The following is a 24,757-nucleotide window of genomic DNA, read 5'->3' as shown; positions in this document are numbered from 1 at the left end:
ATACACTGTTTCAGCATCTAAAATTACTTTCACACATTAGAGAAATACTGCAGAGAAGATATGTTTCATTTCCCAGCTGTTGAAGAGACTCTGGGTTACCACTGTAAGCTCATGTGCTAACGATTGCACCTTATAAGTTAGAGCAGGTGCATGAATTCTAGTGGATGTACTGTTGTTGCGATATCCCTTTTATATGGCATAGTGTGTTAAGGATAAAAAAGTGCACGACTATACCTTTCCATCCTGACACAGCTTCTCATACAACTCAAATATGTCCATGTAACAACTGCTAGGCCTTTGATGCTAAAAGCTTTCGATGCCTGTTGATGCATTACGTCTGGGACTCATCATCAAAGCAATGCTGACAACTAACCATTTTCTTAGCTCGCTGTCTGTCAGCTCTGCCTGTTTGATGAACCATCTAACACGGCCAGACAGCCCAACCTGTTCCCAGCAAAGGACTTTAATGACTGCTAGGCACTATCCATCACCTCTCCTCTCTGAGAAGCTGATCCTGAATTAAAAAGACACCAACAGCCAAGCTCACACAAACACGAAAATCCAAAATAAAATATGTCTGTTGAACAAATCAGACAACCTGGGAATATCAGCAAGCATACAAGATGGACACTGATGATAACAAGTATGAACAATGAGCCAAGGAGCACAGCTGTAGAAGGAGTCTCGTTTTAATTGAAGGCAGCGAACGGCGTGTGTTCGATGGCGCTTTGATGACTAAAATATGTAAAGAGATCAGATCAAAGGTGATTGGAGCCTCTTTCTTGTTTCGGATGACTTAAGCTGTTCGTGGGATATTCATGAGTAGCAGCGACTCAAGCAATGACAGGGAATGATCAAACAAGTGCTTTAAGCCCCGGGAAGAAAACACACAAACATACGGGACATTCAGGCAGCAGGTCACACGCACTGCTAAGGTACGTTGAACAACAACTTCCCCACAAGTGAGTCTTGAGTCTCAAGTGAGCCCCCCTTAATAGCCGCTTTCACACCGCAGGACTTGCCATACTTTAGTGCCGGGACTAAAGTACCACGGCACTGACTCCGCCAGGGGGCAAGTGCCAATCGCATTCAGACTGCAGTGCTTTCCCTGAGGCAAGATTACGCTGACGTCACTTCGTCTTCTTCTTCTCTGGGATTACTGGCAGGCCGCAAAACCACTTCACGGCGAGTACAAAAAAAAACGAGAGAAGAAGAACTACTTTATTTTTTTTTCCTGCCTGAGTTTCTTTATTTTTACCCGGCATCCGTGTGCACTGTGCACGATTCCCAGCTCAAGTAGCTTTTGCGAACATCGCTCAAAACATTTGGAGTTGGGAACTGCTTTCTGTAGAAGCTGCTGCATCCCGTCCTCAGAGTAAATTGCCAGAAGCGCCGACACTTCCTCATCATTCCACCGCTCCGGTGTTGCAGTACGTGTGGTCATAACTGCTTTAAAGTACAAAAAGCCTACTCGCTCAGGTGTGGATGTGGTTTGGTAGCGAGGAGAAAAATGGCTGCCTAACAAAAAAAATTCAGAGTCTAACGGGGCGTGGGCTGCAAATCGCCCAGCCAATAGAAATAGAATAGAAATTGGCACTCTTTTATCACCAGGTTCGTACCACCTCTCTAGCAGGGACTGAAAATGGCCAAAAAGAGTTCCCGGCACTGAGTAGTCCCGGCGGTGTGAACGCGACATTATTGGTACTAACGGAACTAAAGAACCAAAGAACCAGGGAAAGTCCTGCGGTGTGAATGCGGCTAATGTCTGTCATACCCCTTCCCTCTGTGCTGCCCTCATCTTCTACACAACACACAAGGGGAAACATGCATTGACAACACACACACACACACACACACACACACACACACACACACACACACACACACACACACACACACACACACACACACACACACACACACACACACACACACACACACACACACACACACACACACACACACACACACACACACACACACACACACACACACACACACACACACACACATATATGCAGGGCAACACATTCATCAAGGCGACATGGGCAGATTGTCAGTGACACTCTGGAGCCTAGCAGGGAACCATCCTGCACCAGCAACTTGGGGGGGGGGGCAGAACCAAAGCCAGTCAGCCATGTAGAAGCCCTTGGTCATACACACAACACACACAACAGCAAATCAAAAGCAGACATGGACTACTAAGTTTCCGACTGCCTTGCAGGGCTGTGCTGCGAAACGTTGAGTGTTCCCCTTTAAAGATCAGAAACATCATTAAAGCTCCTTCTTTACTTTTTAATACCCGGCTCTTGACAAATGTTCAACAAATCAGGCTCCATTAGGAGTGGACGGAAACAAATTAAGTGAAATCAGAGTACATACAACTTCATTTCTGGTGAGGTGGCAGCCCATTCGGATGACACAATCCTCAGCTTGCTGTCAAACTTCTTCCTCGTTCTCTCGCCTGATTATGTGAGTCACTCCAGAGCCGGGTTAAGCGGTACAGTATGTATTGTATGAGCTTAGAATGGAGACGGGGGTGGCGGAGCAGCAAAAGAGCCACATTGTAGAAGCATCTGCCACTTGGTGAGATGAAGGAAGGCTGCAGGCCTGGCGACACAATCCCACACAAACAGGGTCAAGTGTATGAATGTCGGCATGCAAATTTGGTCAGTCTCTATATAATCTATTCTATGAATGACAGAGAAACAACATAGACAGACATCACACACACACACACACACACACACACACACACACACACACACACACACACACACACACACACACACACACACACACACACACACACACACACACACACACACACACACACACACACACACACACACACACACACACCCCTCTAAATCCCTATTAGGGTTTACTGAAGTTTATTTAATCTCATTGGAGGACTTGAGCAGTGCCAGACTAATCCTAGCTTTAGCGCTAGGCATCTGCAGCACGGAGACTCCTGCTTTGTGTCTTCACTCTGATAGTCTACCTTGTGTGACGGTAACTCGGTGGTGATGTGGTCCAAGTCCACCTCCTCCATCTCCCCCATCTTCAAACGACTCACCACCACTGTTCCTGCTGCGCACACACCATCAGATGACCTAGAGGGAGACAGCAAGAGGGAATTGAGTTACATTTAATCTGTAAATAAAAAGTATGTTCAGTTAAATGATCTTTTCCTCGAGCTACTTCCCCTCCAATGGCCTGAAAACGATACATCTCCATGTTGGGCCCTCTAAATCTCCAAATCTAATGAGCTTACTCTGAGCCGCAAACAGGGACATCGATGCTTTTACTGCGGCAATTTCTTTCACCGACAGATTTCGCAGAAGAGTGGGCAAGTAGAATAAACCCGAGCCTGCTCCAGCGGGGAAGTTGGCGGGTTGAGGGAAGGAACATTTTGTATAACTGCTCAAATGGCCGTTTAATAACCCCGGCTGTGTGCCATGACAGACATGAAATTGATACTAGAGTTTCCATATCAGAGACCAATCACGTAGCCAATCATGGACCCATGATTAAGGAGCTGATAGAAAATCTATATTATTGGCAGCAAGACAGATGCTCCCAAATGAAGAGAAATGGTCCCTGGGCATCGCACAAGCAAGTCTGATCACCTAAGCAGACCCATCTCTAATGCACTCAGTTCCACTCCAGCTGGAGAACATATTGGATGCTGTGTGCCAGCCAGAGGTCTGGGGACACAGCGGGGGAAATAACACACCCCTGAGTAAAAAGGGAAAAACACAAGAAAGGTGATGGGAGCAGAAAATATGCTTTCAAGGCCGATCCATCTTGATCGGACACGAGGGGGAGAATATAATCGCGCCCAGGGGAAAAGAGGATAGGGAAGAAGCGCGTTGGAGGAGGAGGAGGAGGGGTAGGGACGAATGCGAGGGAATACAGTGGAGGATGCTTTGGATTCCAATGAGGGACAAGTGTCTCTGCGGTGGGACACTGGGAGCGTCAGTTAGCGCTTAATGTCTTCTAGCAGTCCCCGAGCAGAGAAAATAACATTGCTTGCTTTATAAATCTAATCATCGTCCCTTGCCAGACACCTGTCTCAGTGTTTACTCCACTGCTCATCTTTCTGTGTCCTCATCCTCTCTCTCTCTCTCTCTCTCTCTCTCTCTCTCTCTCTCTCTCTCTCTCTCTCTCTCTCTCTCTCTCTCTCTCTCTCTCTCTCTCTCTCTCTCTGTGCAACAGAGGAGAGCAGCGCGGTGGAAGAAAGTCACCCTGACTTTGAACAAACAGCGCGTACTGACAGTGGACCGCACATAATCGAGGAGATGGAGATTAACATGCATCACATTCGGTGATTGTCGCCCCCATCCAAACCTCAGGGGTTACAGTGGCCCCTTCTACTCTTTAGATTGCTCTGCCTCAATCCACTAATACAACTCTCAGTTTAAACAGACAGGGGAGGCTTTGTTAGGACTGCTTTAAGATAATTGATGTGTGCCTCTGAGAGATGTACAGTATATATTGGTTTATTCCACACATTCTACAAAGTCAAGCAAAGAAAAGGGAAAAGACATTAACTTCCTGACTGAGTGTATTCGGCAGTGACACAAACCTTCTTTTTTTTCCTTTTATCATGCACAACTGACCCCAAATTAACTTTGAAGATTCTGTGGAGAGCTATGAATTAAAGGAAGCGCGTCTCCCCCCAGCCTCACCCGCCCACCTCCCCTTCTCCTCCGCCCATCTCTTTCCGTCTGTTGGAGCTGGCAACGAAACAACTCTGCCTGCATCTTTTTTATGACAACACTTAATCAGACGACTTTGTTAGAGTGACACAAGTAATGTGCTTAAAATGGCCGCTAAGAAATTGGCACAATTCAAAAGATAATTAGTTATCAGGAAAGAGCATTACATTTAACAGTTATTTTCTTTTGAGAGCCTCCCTTGCAATTCACAAACACATTTCCCAATGAAGTAACATATAGTGGGATTAGCTTTAAAAAACGATCTGTACTCTGCTGGTCTGACAGGCTCCTGATCCGAGCCATATGCGTTGTGTGCGTATAAATATCATAGAACAACTGCTCCATTAAGAGGCAATAAATCATGTCTATAAAATAAAAGAATGCTGCTGTGTGTCGACTCTTCAATTACCTCTTCTCAGAAATAACAACACTCCCGATAACAACATAATGACAACATAATGACGTTGAGTTGAAACATGACTTACTTCTTGCCAAGTTCAAAAAGTAAGGAGGCTCTCCGTTTAATAAATGTTCTCCTTGGAAACAAAATACACAAGCTGAAATTGCCCGATAAACATAGACAGCTCTGGCTATTGAAAGAGAAGACAACAGGTAATTAATCGAGGTGACACCTTGAGAGTGCGTCAATAAATAACATCTACGTTCTTGGTCGAAAGAAATCTGACAACTCGTACAATGACTTTAATCAATTAAATGATACCCTGAAGGAGAATGTCCCTAATTTAAGAATTAAAAAAGGTACCCAGAGATTAGAGGACATTCAATATGTATAAGACTAACTAGCTTTCCAAAACCAACACACTTGGCAAACAAAAACAAAATAATGGTTCCAGTTTGAGTTAATATATTCAGCTTCCTTTTCAATGAGAAATAAACACGGTACCACTGGATTTTCATTGTATTAGCAGGACCATTATTAGCCCTTTCCCCTGCTACTGTAAACACTATAATTACTTCTGGTTGGTGGTTAGAAAGCCCATACAGATGGTGAACGTAATTATTTGTGATTCTATTCCTTGTTGAAATGAGCAGGCATACAGCGGTTTAATAGCGTGTTAATGTTTTGTTTTTGAGTTGTTTTAGTGAACAGTGCACAGTCGACATCAACGTTTTATGAAACACAGAGATGTGATGTACTGGGATTTAGCAAATGTCTATATTCAGCCTAAATAAGAAAATATAAAATGTCATGTTCTAAGTAAATTTGGAGATACATTAGATCAAGGGTGTCAAACTGAATTTCATCGCGGGCCACATCAGCATTATGGTTGCACTCAAAGGGCCGGTTGTAACTTTAAGACTATATAGAAATAAATATATCATATATATAAAATAATGTATTATATTACATCATTGCCTCTGCATTGGATTATCATCGGATAGGGTAATAACTTCATAATTAACTACGTCTGAAAGCAGAAGTCTAGGGCAAATAATTGCAAGTCTAGTATGTCCCAAAATTATTTAAAAAGAAAAGCCGAATTCTGGAGAAAAAAGAAATAGAAGTGACATTTTGAAATAAATATCTAATTCTGAGAAAAAGGAATTCTATGAAAAAATGCATATTTTGAAGAAAAAAAGGAAAATTCTGAGAAAAAAGTCATATTTGAGATGCATTGTGGGACATGTAGTTTATGGGCAACATGCTTCTGTAGCATGTAACCGTATAATAAACATATTATATTCTTTGCATTCGCGGGCCGAATGTGGCCCCTGGGCCTTGAGTTTGACACCCCTGCATTAGATGGTTGCTTTGTCTTGGTTTGTAGATTCAACCTTATATTTCTTATTGCACAACTTTTTTGCGCTCTGAATATAGTGAAAGTGGTACAGCTCTGTAACTCAGTATATGCATGTCATTAAAGATAGTCAAATGGACAGAAACAGACAACTAGAGGAGTAAAAGTGGCCAGCCAATTCCCTCTTTCTGCTGCCTTGCGAACCTACAGAAGGGAGGTTCACACAGGGAAGGACACTTGTAATATATTTTCAAAGGCCTGAATCAAAACAGACCTTGGTGGGAGAAGTTCATCAACAAAAACTTCAAAGCAGCAATATTTCTATGGCCGTCAGGTGCTATTCTCAGTGGGAAGCCTCTCAGAGGAAAAGAAAAATCGACGGAAATCGACCAAAACACCACCGGCTTCCTCCCGCTTAACTGTAGGGAAGTCAAAAACACACAGCAAGACCTGGACAAGCTATTTTGTTTCTTTTCCGTGGATATTTCCCACAGAGGATCTAGTCCTTCAGGACACCTTGAAACGGTACATTGCCTCTGGAGGAGGAGTGGTCGGAGAAACATAATTGCCAGGATCCTACACGGGCAACAGGAATGCTGCAGCCGTGAAGTGTAGCAGGGGAAGTGTGGATGGGATTCTTGACCTATATAAAGCTGGACGGGTGGGCTAAATATAGCACCGGCTACTTTTCACTGAAGACAGATGTTGGGACACAAGACTGTAATAACGCCAGCTATAGAAGGGTTACTGAGAGTCCTGATTTGTATTGGGGATGAATGGCATTACCATGTGACTCAGCAGTACATCCACACTTTGCAACTTGAGGACTGACTCAATCAACAAGACTACACTGCAGGCATTGTTCATGGAGCGGGCCAGAATCACCAGGGGACCCTAAACTAAGCACACACTCTCCGGCTTGTCTGGACCACTTGAAGTATATTCCCAAAGAAAAAACTGCCCTGGTTTCCTCTTGATGAAAAATACTTCCACACAAATACATATACTCAGTCTGAATCTGGAACGAATGCAAAACAAGCTTTGTAACTTGTGTTGAAGTTTTCTAAACAAATCTGTTTGGTAAGGACATTTTATGCTGGAAACGGATGAGTTAGCATCACATTTTCCATCAAAAACAGGATGATTTATCCCGACTACAGCGGCGTGATAAAACTCTCCAACATGTAAATGTATGCAATGTAAAAACTATGTTTGTCTGCTGAAATACATCTGTAATATGCCGAATGGGAGCTATGTCGAGGCAATATGCATACTTTAACGCATCCTATTTGTTCCAGTCCCATCACACACACTTCTGTATTCTTGCATGACGAGAAGTGTCTTCACACTACATTTACTTTTATGCTGGTGCTTCACCAGTGTCAGAAACAGTCTCGGATAAGCTGTTTTCACAGAAGAAGCAAGGTGGAAAGAAAATGTGCAGAAAGGATACTATTTCGTTTAACCAATCACATCAATACAGGCTGGAGCTCAACAGAAGGTGTTTGATGAAGGCTGTGTGCAATGTTTATACATTTCACAGATTTTGAGAAAGTCTAAAGGCAAGGCAAGTGTATTTATATAGCACCTTTCAACACAAGGCAATTCAAAGTGCTTTACAAAAAACGAAAGACATTAAGAAAATGGCATTTAAAATCAGTCATTAAAAAGAAAAGCTAATAAAATAAACATTAAAAGAAAAAGTACATGGATAAAAGTTACAGTGCAGTTTAAGATGTGAATAGTTCAATTAAAAGCAGCGACAAAAAGAAAAGTCTTCAGCCTGGATTTAAAAGTAGTAAGAGTTGCAGCGGACCTGCAGGTTTCTGGGAGTTTGTTCCAGATATTTGGAGCATAATAACTGAACGCTGCTTCTCCGTGTTTAGTTCTGACTCTGGGGACAGAAAGCTGACCAGTCCCTGAAGACCTGAGAGATCTGGATGGTTCATAATTTAGCAGGAGGTCAGAAATGTATTTTGGGCCTAAACCATTCAGTGCTTTATAAACCAGCAGCAGTATTTTGAAATCTATTCTTTGACACACAGGAAACCAGTGTAAAGACTTCAGAACTGGAGTGATGTGATCCACTTTCTTAGTCTTAGTGAGGACTCGAGCAGCGGCGTTCTGAATCAGCTGCAGCTAAAGGGGGAGATGATGAGAAAGCTGTCCATGTAGAAAAAGAACACCAGAGTTAGAATATCCCTGGTGTTACATAAATACAGGCTACTTTGGCGGACACATCTTCATAAATACATTATTCCTGGTTAGCTAGGCACAAATAAATTATTTGTACTGTCAACATGAATACTTTCCCATTGCATTGCAGCTGTGGGAAGTAGCTACTGCATGTTAAATATTAAAATTAAAACAACATTCAGTTCGGTCCAGTCCATTACAGAAACAGGCCATGAGAAAAAGGAGAAGTAAAAAAGATGGTCTCAATTGAACACCGCCGAACATGTGTGTGGTGTCAGGATGTGGTTTGGATGAGAAAAGGTCAATAAACTGTTCTCACCCTCTCCGCCTGTTCTGTTACCACAGGCCTGTAGAGACCTACAAAACATGAGCAGAAAAATAGATGCTGCTTCATCCTGCAGGCAATAAGACTGTTAAACAACTGAACTGCTGGAACAATTTCATAACATTCATCTGCTACTTAGTAATTATTTATCTATTATCTAATATATCATTCCAATAACTTGTATAGACTCGTATTGCACTATTCCACTTTTTTTCTTTTTGTATTACTTTTAATATTGTCTACTTATCTGTATTATTGTGTTGCATTATTGGAGAAGCCTGCGACCTAAGATTTTCAACGACATAATTACTCTAGCTATGTTAGTTTGACAATAAAGAACCTTGAACCTTGCTGGTCTCACTGTTCATGGCGGCAGACCCGGCGTCATGGGCGGGGGCTGGGCCCGCCCATCCAGGATTTGGGCCTGCTGTTTTAATCAGGGCTGAATACAACATTTTAATTGTTTTATTATTATGTTCAGTGGCGGCGCCAGGGTATACTGGGGTAGGCTACAGCCATACCAAGAAATGGCTTAGCCCCACCATGAACGATGATTTTAAAGTAAGCTAAATAAAGTCCGCCAACTCGCGCGGAGTAAATTGCACAGACAGCAGTTAGTAAGATTGATTTCAGCAGTCACTTGTCTGGAAATACCGAAGACTAGAACCGGTTTGAAAACTGTTGTCACGTAGTGATCGTCTTCTCAATAGAACATCTTTGATAATGTCTTCAGGCCAATCAGAATCAAGATAACGGCGTGGTGTTGTTGCAGGAAGTCCCGACGGAGAATACTTTTGCTGTAGTACATCTCTATCTACATCGATACAACATTACGTGTTGATAGAAATCAACACATAATTAAATAAGACCCCACGGATTGATGATTGATAGGTGTGTGGGCTGTCTTTCATTTTGACACACAGCACAATGGGGGCTATCCACCCTTATCCACAATGTAAAGTAATTCACAGCCTCTTCCCTTCTCTCTGTGAGGAGCAGCAGGTTCAGCTTTCAGAACAAAGTAACACAAAACTGAAATGGCATTCATTTTTTTTTTTAAAATATGTTGTGTAGTAATAGATTTATTTATTTCTCTTCTCAAGAGAGTACCAGAATGTGTATTTTATGTTAGTATTTCAAAAAGTCTCCTGGGGGAGAATCCCCCCAGACCCCCATGCAGGGGTTGGGTTTTCAGCTCTTTCACCTGTGGGGAAATTGCAGGATTGGAATCTCGAGCGTCTAACAATAAATGAATATAATTTACAACAAAACAAAACGTTACTATCTATATTTGCATGTGGTCTGCTAAAAACATCTCATTACTTTACATAGACACTTGGATTCTTGTATTTCAATTCTGACTTTACTATTTATGTGTGATTTTATCCACATTTATCTTAGTTTTGATGGTAAATTGAGATGTTTCAGTCTCTGCAACACCTGCTAGGTAGAATAACATTCAAACTCATTCATGTTGGCCATCCAGAACCATTTGAGGAAAAGTATTTTACCCAAGGTCACATGGACATCATTACTGCAGGAGCGAGGAACAGCTGCCCCATGTTATTTCGCAGCTGCTCAATAGTGAGTTTATTAATATATTAACTTTTTCCAACATAATCTAACAGGAACTACTGTCAATCATCTATCAGCTGCTACTACACTTCAACATGTGCACACACACTTACTGGGATTGACACAGTAGGATGCAACATTGAGAACACACACTGCTGTGGCGTTAATGGCCTTTACCGCTGTGCAGAGCCCTTTAAATTAATGTACGACAGTTGTTGTGTGCCAAATAATTAAAGTTGGATATAAGGTCTGATATGCCGTATGAATTGGATTAGGGCGAGCACTAAGAATAAATCACGAGTAGAAATGTAATAACAGTCTATTAATCCCTCACCTCACCCAACCAACACACACACATTATCCATTGTCTGCTTCCAATACGAGCTACACACACATTGCATAATTACTGCAGCACGACACATGTCCTGTTGCAGATGAAGATGATCTAAAGGTCGTGTGCATACGTTTCTGTCAATGAAGACTGCTGGCATACTTTCAGTGTGAAGTCATTGGAAAGTTCAGTGCGGATCAATGACAATTGAATGAGCGTGGGTGGAGACAAGGCTTTGACATGAGAGGGCAGGCGATGCAGAGCTTAGATAACACCCAGGTGACGACCTTCATCCCCACTCTCTCAATGAATACTACATTGTCAACAATTAGTAGTTGGGGATCAAACTAAGCCATAAAGCCTCTCTGCAGAACATTAAACAACTCTATAAATGCTCATGAGTGTGGTTCAAGTGTAATGACTCCAAGGCACTAATGGCACATTTCCACTGCAGCGGGGTAGCCCCGTTTAAGCATACCTAAGCCTCCCTAAGCGTCCCTAAGCGTCCCTAAGCGTCCCTAAGCGTCCCTAAGCGTCCCTAAGCGTCCCTAAGTGTACCTAAGCGTCCCTAAGCGTCCTCGCTCAGGCCTCGGGCTGCCTCGCTGGCCGTGGTGCATTCCCATTACAGTTTAGGACCTGGGGTAGCAACAGGTAGCAACGCAGTGTAGGCGGGGCAATCGGCTTTTTTTTTCACATTTCGAGTTGTTCCGTCGATCTCCCGCTGGATATTATCATCCCCAATGAGAGGTAGGAACGTCGTCACCTCCTCGGTCGACCACGGTGTGCTTTTCTTTGACGTTGCCATTTTTGTAGCTCCTCCGTTTACAAAAATGCTGTGTATAAAATTGCTGCAAGCTTGCTTCTAGATATATATGCGACGCTATAGGGATGATCTCGCGCGCCATCTTGTGACGATTCTCTCTGACCAATCAGCAGTCGAGAGTGTTGACGTCACTAGTTCAGCCCTGGCCTGATAGAACCACGATTTTATGGGGCCGGAAAAAGAGGGAAAAAGTACCCGCTAGCCGGTGCTACGCTATATGGAAAGGCCACCAAAAACTGACCGGACGATTAAGGACGCTTAAACGGGGCTACCCGCTGCAGTGGAAATGCGCCATAAGACTTCATAATTATTTTTCAACATCCATAAAAGAGACCACATAACAGCGTCTCCTCTCGTCCCTGTTCAACTGATGGTTATGTTGTGTAACCTCTCCTGAATAAGGAACACACATCTAGACCACCACTGGTTCACTGGATAATATTACGGTTATTAATATTGTTTGAATGAGTTTTGTGTTTACATTTTAAAATGTGGTTTAAACCCTGGCTTGACAGGACATGCTCAAATGAATAGGAATAGTTCCACTTGATATACTGTTTTTAGCATCTGTGTAATTTATATGGGACCACTTCTATGTTAGAAATGGTTAAGCACTTAGCCTGGCTTTGTCGTAAGGCAATACAATCCACATACCAACACCCCGGCTGCTGAGTGTCGCTGCATATTAGGTGTAAAGATATGAGACACACAGATGTGGCACTTTACCTGAAAATCTGCAACGGGATCTTTTTCGTGGCGCTGGGAGACCGAACAGAACAGAGCCATAAGAAATACCTCAGGTGAGGACGCACTAACAAGCCTTTGTCTGTGCTTTCATTGGGGGATTGGAAGGGATGCTGCATGCAAACACAACCGTGTGGATGCATCTGTGTCTTAGGGAGGAAGAAAGAGTGTGTGTGAGAGCGACAGAGACACACACAGAAGCAAGAGCTACTGTTGCTCTGGGTTGTGATGGCTGTGTGCTGCAGAGAAGGACTGCTCTGTCATCAGATTGCTGTCCCGATCACATTACGTGACTATTGTGGAGTGCACTTTACAGAAATGATCTGAAGCAGGGTGGATGGTCACACATTGAATGACATTTCGTGATACTATTTTAAGCTCGACATTAGGCTACACTGTGTGACTTTATCGCAACGTCTTTCCTGTGCATGCATCTTTTAGAGGGGAACAAATATCAACTTAAATGAACAGCTTTAGGGCAGTGTGCAGAAGTCCACAGGTATGAAATGAGATTGATAACGCTGCAATACATTTCTTTATCTGTGTATGTCTTTGAAAAGCGCTTAAGGAAGCCGTTTAAACGAAATAGGTAAAAGCTTGAATACACTAAATGGCTGGTGATTTCTAGAAATGTTACTTTACTTTAAAATGTATTTAATTTGTACCAATATTTCCCCTTGTTATGTGTCTGTGTTTATTATATCTGACCTATTTTAAACTAATGAATTTAATATTTTGGGAGAATACAATTGTTGGTATTTTGGGTTGTATTAGTTTTTACACCTTATGTTATTTGGTCAGTGTTCTTCTTTTAGCTTGTAATGTTTCTTTTTATTACATCAACTCTCAGATTTGAGATGTTTTAGTAATATATATATTACACATACCTTCTGTTTAGTGTTTGGTTCCCTTTTATTAAGCTGACTTTACTGTTTGTGAATAAGATGAATTGATGTATTGATACTGAAACCTTGAGGGATTGTTTTTCGTGTCAACATATTATTTTCCAGATCAAGGATAAACTGTTATCCTTGATATTTCTCTTTCTCTCTCGTTAGCAGTGAGCCATGAGAGAGGGACAGCATTGTTTTATTCCAGCTCTACAGAGAAGAAGCCCAGCTGGTGTTCTCCTTGTTCTTCCTCGTCTCTCGTTGCAATCCTTATTTGCCCCAACCATTTAATTCAATTTTCTTCCATTATATTCTTAGTTTTTTCTCTTTCTCGTGCAAATGAGGCCTAAATGATATGACATAATTATTACAAGTGTAAAGTATGTCCATTGCTGTTTTGTTACAGGCACATATGTTAATTCATGTTCTCGCAGGATTTGTGGTGTTGCTTAGCGACACAACACTAATTGCGGTCTACCATTATCCACTGTATTAACAGTCATTAAATATGTGCTTCTATCAGAATCGGGAATACAACATACACTTTTTAGAAATGAGTCTGAATTGGTTTCAATTTCAATAATCTTTAGGTGTATTCCATACTTTACAAGCATTACTCTACGGTTGTACTTTCACAGTAATAATTTCCATGAGAAAAAAACTGTTTGAAAATAAAAAGAAAGCTCAATTTTTAGGAAAAAAGTAACACGAGAGCGTCAATCCGATTAGATTCCTGCCACTTCAAAATAAATGATTGTGTGTGTGTGTGTGTGTGTGTGTGTGTGTGTGTGTGTGTGTCTGATTGAATAAAATGGCTGTGCTGAAAAACTTGCGACTAGATCCTATTTGTTAGGAACTTTACAGGTGGGAAATACACTTGCCACCATCAATAACAATATGAATGCTGGAGGAGACTGCAGAGCCAAATACAATTCATGAAAACACTGACCAGCAGGCGGGATTACCAATACAATCTAAGATAAGCATCAGCATGGATCTTTTTCAATAGGGGGAATGAAACTGAGATGTTTGCTCTGAGGGGGGTGCTGGATTAAAGGTCGGTTTATTACATTTATTGAAATAGATTATCCTCCGGGCCGTTGCACATGCCATATGTTCTTCAGCCTACACTGCTCCTTGTCCCTGAATGTACAGGCTACAGAAGCTATAGATATGTCAACATGGCTGAGCTGCACAACAACAGAACATCTTAACCTTTTGCTGGAACTAGATGAAGATCGAGGAGAACACCAGCATTATTACATTCAACATATCTCATTTGAAATGCTGACATATTTTACTATTCACTAATATGCCATATCTTAAAGCTGCCTTCATATGACCAGCGATTCTATAGTGAGAGCGTTGTATCCCTGGGCGTTGTGAACCGCTCAAAATGATTGCCAAGAACTTTGCTCAAATCATTTAACATTTGACCTTGCAATGCTGACTTTCAAGGTGAAATCAATCAGCTGTATGAAGCTAGCAGGGGAGTTCAAAAACAAAACTGTAGTAGCTGTTTTCACAGCAAGACTCTGCACTAGTGCTGCGTACCGGTACGCCGAACCGGTACTGGACTTGTAAAAAGTTTCGGTTCAAGTCCGGTTAAAACCGGAACGTCAGGAACCGGTACTTGGACTCGCAAAAAAAACTAGCACTTACGTATATTCTGGTGTCTGTGGTTATTTAAACATTCCCTGATAAACGTTATTCAGCGTCAATAAATGAGTGCTAATCCCAGTGTGCTCAGTGTACAACATCACATGTCATTTCACCTTCGATTTACGGTTTGAAAACGTAGAATTTCGCCACATGCTAATGCTAACCGGAAGTGAAGAATTTTCAGAATAAAAGTTTTAAGTTAATAGTGTGAACTTTCGGTTTTTTCAGAATAAAAGTGATTTAAATTAGTGTTTTTAATTCAAAATTACGCCATATCAACATTGATTTTAATTTCTAACAGTATGTATTGTAGAGTTGTAGAAAAGACATGGTGCACAGACAGTACAGTACACTCTGACTGTACAGTCACTAGAGTGTAGCCTATACTGTATATTAGGCGTGTAACAGTGTGATGCGTATAGTCTACTCTACACTCTACCTTTCAGCAACGTTTTAGGGATTTAGGCTCAGTCAGCTCAGGGACTGTTTGGTTACTTTAGTTTGGTAAATGAAATACATGTTTGAACTTTGTAGTAGTTCACTGTAGTTGCTGTCATAAGTCATTTGTAGACTAAGTGGCACATTTGTACTTTGTAGAGAAATGTAGACACAAGTTGGAAGGGAGCACAATAAACCTGATGAGTTTGAATTTGAGTTGATTATGAGTTAATTTTCAATTGATAATTAGCTCACAATAAGTTCACTTTAGTTACTCACACAACTTGACACAAGCCATGGGTTCAGGTCCGGACTTATAAGTCCGGACCTGAACCTGAACCTCTGGACTTGAGTCCGGACCTGAACCTGAATGTGAGTCCAGGTACGCAGCACTACTCTGCACCCAACCTCTCGTTGAGCAAATGGCAAATGGCTTATGATGTGAAGGCAGCTTAAGTATACATTTAAACTAAATAATTGAGTATTTGTTCACTTTTGCTTATGGTTTATGTTAAATTCATTGGCCTTTTACAGTTCCAAGCTCATGGCAGTCTCCTGGAAGTCCCTCATCCTGTTCCAGTCCCGCCTCAAAGCCCACCTCTTCAACTCTGTATCCATAAGCCCCCCCCCCCCTCTCAACCAAAAGCGTCTTTGGGTTCAAGAAAGGTTCAAGAAAAGCGCTGTAGAAATATTATTTATTATTATTATTATTACATGCCTTAAAAAGCTATTTTGACATTCAAACACACACATTACTGGGAATGAACTGAAACAAAAACATGCAATGTGGAGATACAGATGATAGCAGCCATGTGAGTCTTAGGGCTCCCTAGGGGGGTCAAAGTCACTTAAAAAAAACTCAATAGGAAAGGTCATCCATAACTCTGCTATAAAAACGAGCCTTTCAAAAACTGATTAGTGCAGGCAGCAAAGAGCTCCCTTCTTCTTCTCTTTGGTGAATGAAAGGGATTTAAGAGCTGGCTTTTCACAGGTCATTGGAAAAGACAAGGCAAGTATTTAACATTCTGCTCGCTCTCCGTGTTAAAAAGACACAGCGATGGGGTTCTGCAAAGCGATGCGTCCTCCTGAATAATGTAACTTCAGACTAACATGGAGCCATTTAGGAATGTGAACCTGATGCAAATAGTGGAGGGTCTGTACTCTGACCGTAATAATAATAGAACCTCTCTGCTTCCTCCTTTGCCGGCCACAAAAAGAGAAGTGCAAAAAGCCAAAACTTTAGGCAAGACATATTTCTTTTATTACTGCTGCACCTCCATCTCTGCCTCATATTGAAAAGAAAAAAGACCACGTACATAAATAAGAGACAATTCTAAGGTGCAGTATACTATTACTGAGTAATGCAAAAAAATACATATTTGACCTTGACCTAAAATAAAGAATGCATGTTTAGACTAGACACAGTCAGCATTCATTACAAACACATGACAGCTATTTACGTCTTCCAGCCCCTGCGGTGTCGAAGCATGCCAATGTCCAAACCAACACATTTATGTGCACCTCCAAACTCCTTCTGTTCACACACTAAGTATCCATGAGAGGCCATTTGCGTACATTCAGATGATCAACACAATAGAGATACAGCACGTACAGCAGTGCAGCCTTACCAGTGTCAACATGAGCTTCTTGTTATGGTAATGGAGGAAACATGGCGGTTGATATGGAGCATGCATGATTGGACAAACACCAAAACAATAGAGGAGAACTATCCTCGTTGTTGAGATGCTCCAAACATCAGCCGGTGACTCTAGAGATTTCCGAAGGTCAAAGAAAGCAGACATCAAAACAACTACAGCAGCAAAATGAGCATTAACCTTCTCGTCGTGACCACACACGCCTTTCAACCTTGAATCTGTTTTGCACACATTTTATAAAGTGGCAGGGAATTAAAACTGAGATAAATAATTGTTTAAAGATATTTGGACATTTTGGATGTTGTATTCCTTGAAGAAAGTAAGATCAGATGTGCTTGTTTGAAATGCTGAATGTTGACTTACAATTTAAAAAATTGAAGGTAAACAAAAAGGTAAGACCTGATTAAAATTAAAATGTTACTGTTGGAAATCACAAGTCTCCTCTTTACCTGCATCCCAAGACTGTCACTCGAGATCTTTCCCTCAAAAGGCTTCAATCAGAGCAAGGGAAACCACTATCCCTAATCCTGTTATGTTGGGAGGAAAGGGAGGGGAATATATTTCTTTAGATCCATTAATGATAGAAAAATCATCCACCAGCTTGATTACAACACAGTGTTAAATAGCCTGTTGGATCCAGAGTTTAAAGTGCACACTATCTCGTGAACCACACCACCATCATCTACAGTTGTATCAGTCACGTAAAGTCACCTTTGCACATATGTTGTACACCCTTGAAAGTGAATTATTTTGGCTGATATTTGCAATTCGACTGATCTCTGCCTGCGTGTCCTATTAGATATGTTTTCCAGTTAAGGTTGAACAAGCTACCCTCACCCTATTATCCTTATTAGTGCAAGGGGTCCAGTGACATTACACACAAAACAGAAAAGCTCTGTTTACCTCGAAAGTGGCCGATGGGGTAATCATCCAATATAAGTGGAAACAGCTGTGTGGATGTCAGTGTTTGTCCTCTTGCATAAAGGACAGAATACACTGGTTTTATGCCCTTAATGTTTGGAAATGGACTTATACATCTAGCGCCAATCTACTTTCCGACAACTCTATATACTACATTTTCCCTTTCGCACACATACGCTACATGGCGCCACACCTCTCATCATCTGGCCTACTGCTCATTCACACACTCGCATACCATTTGCTTTGCGTTCAGGAGCAATTTGAAGTATAATTTCTTGCCCAAGGACACTTTGCCATGTGGACTGGAGGAGCCGATCTTGCGATTACCGGACCACCCGCTCCATCTGGTAAACATGGCAGCTCCCTAATATTTGCAATCCTTAAACTTCTTTCAACTTTTCATATCTTTGGTAGGCTGAAAAATCCCATCTTTAAAAGTGGGGAAGGATATAAAAACGAGAGAAACTGCAGATACAAACTTCACAGAGTTGAGATAAGTCTTAAGCCTCCAGATGTGTGAGTTATACAACATCACTAGGAGAGAGCGTGTGTGTGTGTGTGTGTGTGTGTGTGTGTGTGTGTGTGTGTGTGTGTGTGTGTGTGTGTGTGTGTGTGTGTGTGTGTGTGTGTGTGTGTGTGTGTGTGTGTGTGTGTGTGTGTGTGTGTGTGTGTGTGTGTGTGTGTGTGTGTGTGTGTGTGTGTGTGTGTGTGTGTGTGTGTGTGTGTGTTATGCATACAGTCACATGTCCAAATGTACACATTTCTTCAGATTTGTAACCGTTTGATTTTAAATTACCATAAAGATGGAATTATGTAGATTTTACTCCCTTATAAATGATGTTGAGAGGCAGCTAATTGTTTTATGATGCAAGAAATAAAAACATTTGAATATCTAAAGCCATATGTCTACAAATGAACACTACATTGCATTATTGAGGGCGATATTGAACAGCGAGGCTGATATTATGCATGACCTCGCGTTCTTTGGGGCACACATTGGAAATGGAGCGAGTGGAAGGATTGCATTGCTCTCTGTTACATGGTCCCAGCAGGGTGCTTGAATGATGGCACACAACCATTTTATCTCCGAGCAAAAATTGAGTATGGCATAAAAAAAAAAAAACAGAAACCTGTGAGACACGATTGTATACACCTACTCTCCCTTTGTCCTCCCTCTGTTGTCCTCATTAGAGTGCTCTCATCACTTGGACAAGGACTTGAGCTGTGCCCCTAGCATGCCTTCGCACCATGTCGGGACGGATCTATTAAATCTTTCCTGCCTATCTTTGTCTCCAAACACATCCCGCTTTCCTTTCCTCGCAACATGTATCTGCTGTGTTGCAAAGACAGCTATAGCAAGACAAATGATTGACCCAGGCTAATAGATGTTACCTTGTTTATTGTGAACGTTAGTTAACAGCTCTTACTTTGCTGGGGGCTTTAACGGAATACTAATTAGTCATGGCAGGTAATTAGGAGCGCTCGTCAATGAGATATATCTTTGTGTCCTTTGAGAGTTGCAGTTGGATGCCAAGCTGTAGCATTGGCCAAGTTAGTTATTTTCATATTCTGCCCATGAGCCCTGATGCCTGGGGGATCTTAGATTATGCAGAAGAACTATGCGGAAAAATGAAGCATTTTTAGTGTTGAAGGAGAAAAACGAGCAGGCCATATGTGCATTTATTTTATCCCACCCGAGTGCCTTCTCTCCCTCTTTTACATACATATGTGGCGTGTCCGCATGTGCACGTGTTATTATTACCATATATACTGCATGCAAAGTGTGAGCCTATGTTTGTAATGTGTGTGTGTGTGTGCATGGTTATTCTCATGTGTGTATGCACTTGATGGTAGGTGATGAGATTGGAAATCTATTCCACATGCATTATATTCAATTGTTCCTGACTCACACACACACACCCACACACACTAACACACACATTGGCTTCCAAGAGTCCCCTCAATGTGTGAACGACAGATAAAACATTTTCCACGAGCTATACAATAAAATGCTATGGCCTTAAGTGTCCTTCAGTCTCCCATAAATGCTTCAGTACATGTGTTCCTCCATTCACTGCTACACAGATAAGATAACTGAATGTATGTGATTTGTAATTATCCTCATTTTAACAATTGATTTTCCCATACTAAACATTCCTCCACATCAAATTGAGCAGCTAATGACTACATAGTGAAACATGGCGACATACGTATGAGTCTGAGCGACTGTCACGAGGGAGGGAAGAAGACTCCCTCCACAGAGTCGTGTAATAAGCAAGTCTGCTTTAGCACACAGGCAGATAAGTACACACATTTTTATTTAATGATTGTCTGGTATTTTTTTTTCATGTTGTTTACAATATGGAGATCATTAATTTAGCATTTCTCTAAAGGACTCTTTAACCAAATGCCCACACAATGCTATTTGAGTGACTTAGTCAGACTGTAATCACAACCACTACATGCCTAAGATCAACCCAACAACCTTACTATGTGGGTATCAGCTCTCCAGCCACACATGAGAGGGACGTCCCCGTAATCTGGCTGTGTGGAAAGATGAACGTCTCCAGAAGATGACTAATTTATAAAAAGCATACATTTTCTTCTGTAGAAGCGTATCATAGTTGATCTTTAGGCGTTGAGGTCGTGCTCAGATACAAATCATTCACGGCGGATACAATGTGAGGGAGAGTGAGCTTTCTCTGGGTAAGTGTGAAAATAGGTCCATGGAGATAGTGAGAGGGGGGGGGGGGAAATAATATTATCATGATAGCATAACTGTTGGTGGGATAGCAAAGTGAGGCGTTATCCAATGGGAATGGATGAATAAACCATGAAGCCAGGCAGCCAAGGCACTGGTCTGAGATAATGTAGCCCTGCCATAGTCAATCTTGTGCACACACACACACACGCACGCACGCACGCACGCACGCACACACACAAGGACACAAACGCATATCAAAATCAAATCTCAAACCGAGCCGTAGAACTGGGTCATTGAGTGCCTCTCCTACTGAGTGTATAAAGTTTTCGAGATAACAAGACGAGCAAAAGAGAACCACGGCGCGTGAGACTGAGAGGGCAAGAGAATAAATGCTGAGCTTTCAGCTGGGTTGAAATAACAATATCAAACTGGATTAAGTCCCTCATTTTGTAAAAGCTTGCTTTATACCCCTGTGTGCTTCTGCATGACCTTCTGTGTGTCTTGTATGTATATGTTCACATTACCCATTGTTCCATTAAAAAAGACTCTGTGTAGGGTGAAGGAGGCTTGCTTCAGTTTTGAGAAAATAATCTTCCTTCCTGTGTGTATACATACCATGCATTATTGAGAGACCTCTGCAGTGCTGACATCCTTCCAGCTCCCGTAGCTCCGTGGTGTGTTGCTCGTCCCCAGTCCCCATTAAACCATGCTACATTTAGAAATGTGCGTGCCAAACTCGATACCGGAGGTAGAAGCAGGTACAACTCATCTTAAGTTATTCACTAAAAACAAGTCTGCCGAGCCTGAAGAGGGGCAGGATACAAACTTGCAAATGTATGCAAATTCGTTTCTCGCTTGGGTTTGAAATAATATGCAACAAAATCAAGAACACATGACAATTTATGAATAAAGCAACGCTAAATCGCAAACCATTTAAATCACTTGTTCCATTGCTATCAATGGCTACATTCTCAAATAAAAACCTAAGACCATTACTCAGCATGACGCTGCAGTAAATACTACAGAACATGTACTGAAAGCATCTTTCATCCGGCAACAAATTAAGAACCCAATTATTACTGCATTGTAAATAAAGACTCCTGACTAAGTCTGGCTATGCGATGCATCATTGCCCAGATCTAGGAGCACTCTGAGGTACAGTAGCCCGTTCACTCTGAGTTATGGCCACAAGGGAGTCAGGAGGAGTCCAAGTCCATATAACACTAAAGCACAGAGAGATGCACGACAGGCTCTGTGCAGGTACAGGGCAAAGGCAGCAGGCTGCAGTGGGACCGTGTGAAGACGAGGTTATAGACAGTATGTATTTTAATATTAAAACATAAGTATCGGACGATGGTTCAAGCTTAAAAACGAAAATATATATATATAGTATGTGATGGGAAAAGGTTTTTTTTCATATTGACAACTTTGAAGATATAATTAGTTGCTCTCAGCCCTTTCGAGCGTTTTAGCATCTTTCAGCTTAATGTTTTGTTTTTGCACCTTTACTGTTTTTAATATAGTTAACCTTGTTCAAGCAAAAGCAGGCAGATATTTTATCCACTATACACAACCTGCAAAACACCAAACAGCAGATAGCCAAGGTTAGCAACTAGCTGGGAAACAGGATGTTGTGAAACTAGCTGTTAAAGACACTTCTTTGAAAACAAAAATAAGAGTAGACACTAGACTCTTATTAAGTCAACAGCTCCAAATCATTGCTAATGTTGCTTCTTACTGCTAGATTGTTTGTGTTACGTAAATAAGCCCAAAACAGTGAGTACTGCTGATAGTTATCAGTTACATTACAGAACATGCAAACGCCTGCACCGAAAGTGACACATTTTGAAACTCTGGACATGCACTTACGTTGCAGGCAGGTTACAACGCGCATGCTGCTGTGAGGTGGTTCTATCTGAGATCTCAGAGGTGTAACCTGAAAGACTGAGGTCATGCTGCTCTTCTGTATATCTTCAAAACACACATGCACACACTTGGAGCAACGCAGGCATAGCCACACACCTGCAACGAGATACATCTTCTCAATATCATCCGCTATTACAGGAAACGTTGGGCTTGTATTTCTGTGAAGTCGCTGACTCTACATGTAGGCTACTTTGTTGAAGTCTTCTGTTTCTGACCATTATACCTGTATAGTGTGTCCTGTTGCAGGATGGGTCCTTTCTCACACACACACACACACACACACACACACACACGCACACACACACACACACACGCACACACACACACACACACACACACACACACACACACACACACACACACACACACACACACACACACACACACACACACACACACACACACACACACACACACACACACACACACACACACACACACACACACACACACACACACACACACAGGTCACTTTGATCTAGACGTCTAGTCTAGTCGATACTTTTCTAACAATGCCATGAAGTGAGTGGGCTGAATATAAATAAATAATACAACAATGAGTGAGAAAGAGGCTTCTCTCTTCTGTCTCTGTCACTCTTCTGGGCTTGTTTCAACCATAGACTGTATATATGGTTTCAACACTGCAGCTATCTAAACCTGACCTCAAATAGCACAGTGACATTGCTGCTAAATCATTTCCTTAGAGGACATCAGTGTTGAGTATCTGCTGCTCAGACTTCAGAAGCAGAGCACACACTCCAACTTTTAATGTTGTTCAAATTCATTCTTATCTTTGCTAACAAACTCCAAAAGAGTCTTTAAGTAAGACACTCAACCGGTTCTGTTTGTAATGTTTGTGAAGGTGCAGATCTATCCTCAGGCTGACTTTGTGTGCTGACCAAATTAAACATCAATAATTCCCTTTAAATCAGTTTTCTGCTCTTTGATAACTAAAAGGTCGAGACTTCAAAGAAACAACACAATCTCCGGGTAGCCCTTTTTTCAAAAGGTCCATGTAAGCAACCCTCTCCCTCATTCAACGTGACACTGTCAGGAACCTTAACAAAAAGGGGACCCACATCTAACCGGTCGGCCTTACAGGAAACCAAAACAATCCGTGACTAACATCCTAATCAGCCACACATGAAAGTGAGCGAAAGTGAGCGCGACCTGAGAGAGAGGAAGAAATCCAGGGAATAAGGAATGAGCTGGAGGTGGTCAGAGAGAACTTTACTGAAGGCCCAACCACACACACACACACACACACACACACACACACACACACACACACACACACACACACACACACACACACACACACACACACACACACACACACACACACACACACACACACACACACACACACACACACACACACACACACACACACACACACACACACACACACACACACACACACACACACACACACACACACACACACACACACACACACACACACACTGGTGCTGGTCCAACACCAATTTCCTCTCTACCTATGCTCAGCAGCAACGTCAATCTGGAGCCGATGAAGAGAAGCTGGTCAAAGTCGGATTGGTTTTTGAAGTCAGCAAAGGGAATAGTTTATTGTGTAGTGGAGATAAAAGCAGTCCCTCTTTCCCTCTGCTGAGCAAAGTGAACTCAAAGTAACTAACTTTCTGCAACAACTAACCGAAGTGAGGATTAGAGTCAGGAAGCAAAACTCTGTTACAAATAAGAACCACATCCAAACTGCCAGGTAACGCGTAAGATCATTTCAGTTCTGCCTATCCGTTTCTAAACACGCACATTTGCGTGCTCTTGGGACTTGGTAGAGCTTCGCAAATAATTACATTTCTGGTACCGATCAGTAAGCGACACGCATCTTAACTAAGTTGTGAATGAAGATGAAATGAACAGATAATTATTCAATCTGATAATATAATATCAATGACCCAATCAAACCTATCCATTTACAGGTTCCACAAACATGAGGAAGCAAATTGTGAGTATGAACATTAATCTATTTAAAGGATTGTATATATTTGTTTTTTGTTTCCTGTGAAAAAAGCATGTTAACCCTCAAAAGAATGAAATCCAG

At 41.8% G+C, this 24,757-nt stretch overlaps 1 protein-coding gene across 2 annotated transcripts in view; it reads right to left on the bottom strand.

The window, feature by feature from the left end:
• The window catches only part of inpp4b (inositol polyphosphate-4-phosphatase type II B), a 173,645-nt gene that overhangs the window by 80,281 nt on the left and 68,607 nt on the right, over window positions 1–24,757 (bottom strand). For both annotated transcript variants that reach the window (XM_034086394.1, XM_071203508.1), the window contains exon 6: window positions 3,005–3,116. In XM_034086394.1, coding sequence (XP_033942285.1) covers window positions 3,005–3,116 — 112 coding nt within the window. The remainder of the gene's footprint in view (window positions 1–3,004; window positions 3,117–24,757) is intronic.

The sequence above is a fragment of the Pseudochaenichthys georgianus genome, chromosome 1 (genome assembly GCF_902827115.2).
Source record: "Pseudochaenichthys georgianus chromosome 1, fPseGeo1.2, whole genome shotgun sequence".
Lineage (NCBI taxonomy): Eukaryota > Metazoa > Chordata > Actinopteri > Perciformes > Channichthyidae > Pseudochaenichthys > Pseudochaenichthys georgianus.
This window is presented reverse-complemented; position numbering and strand designations above follow the sequence as displayed.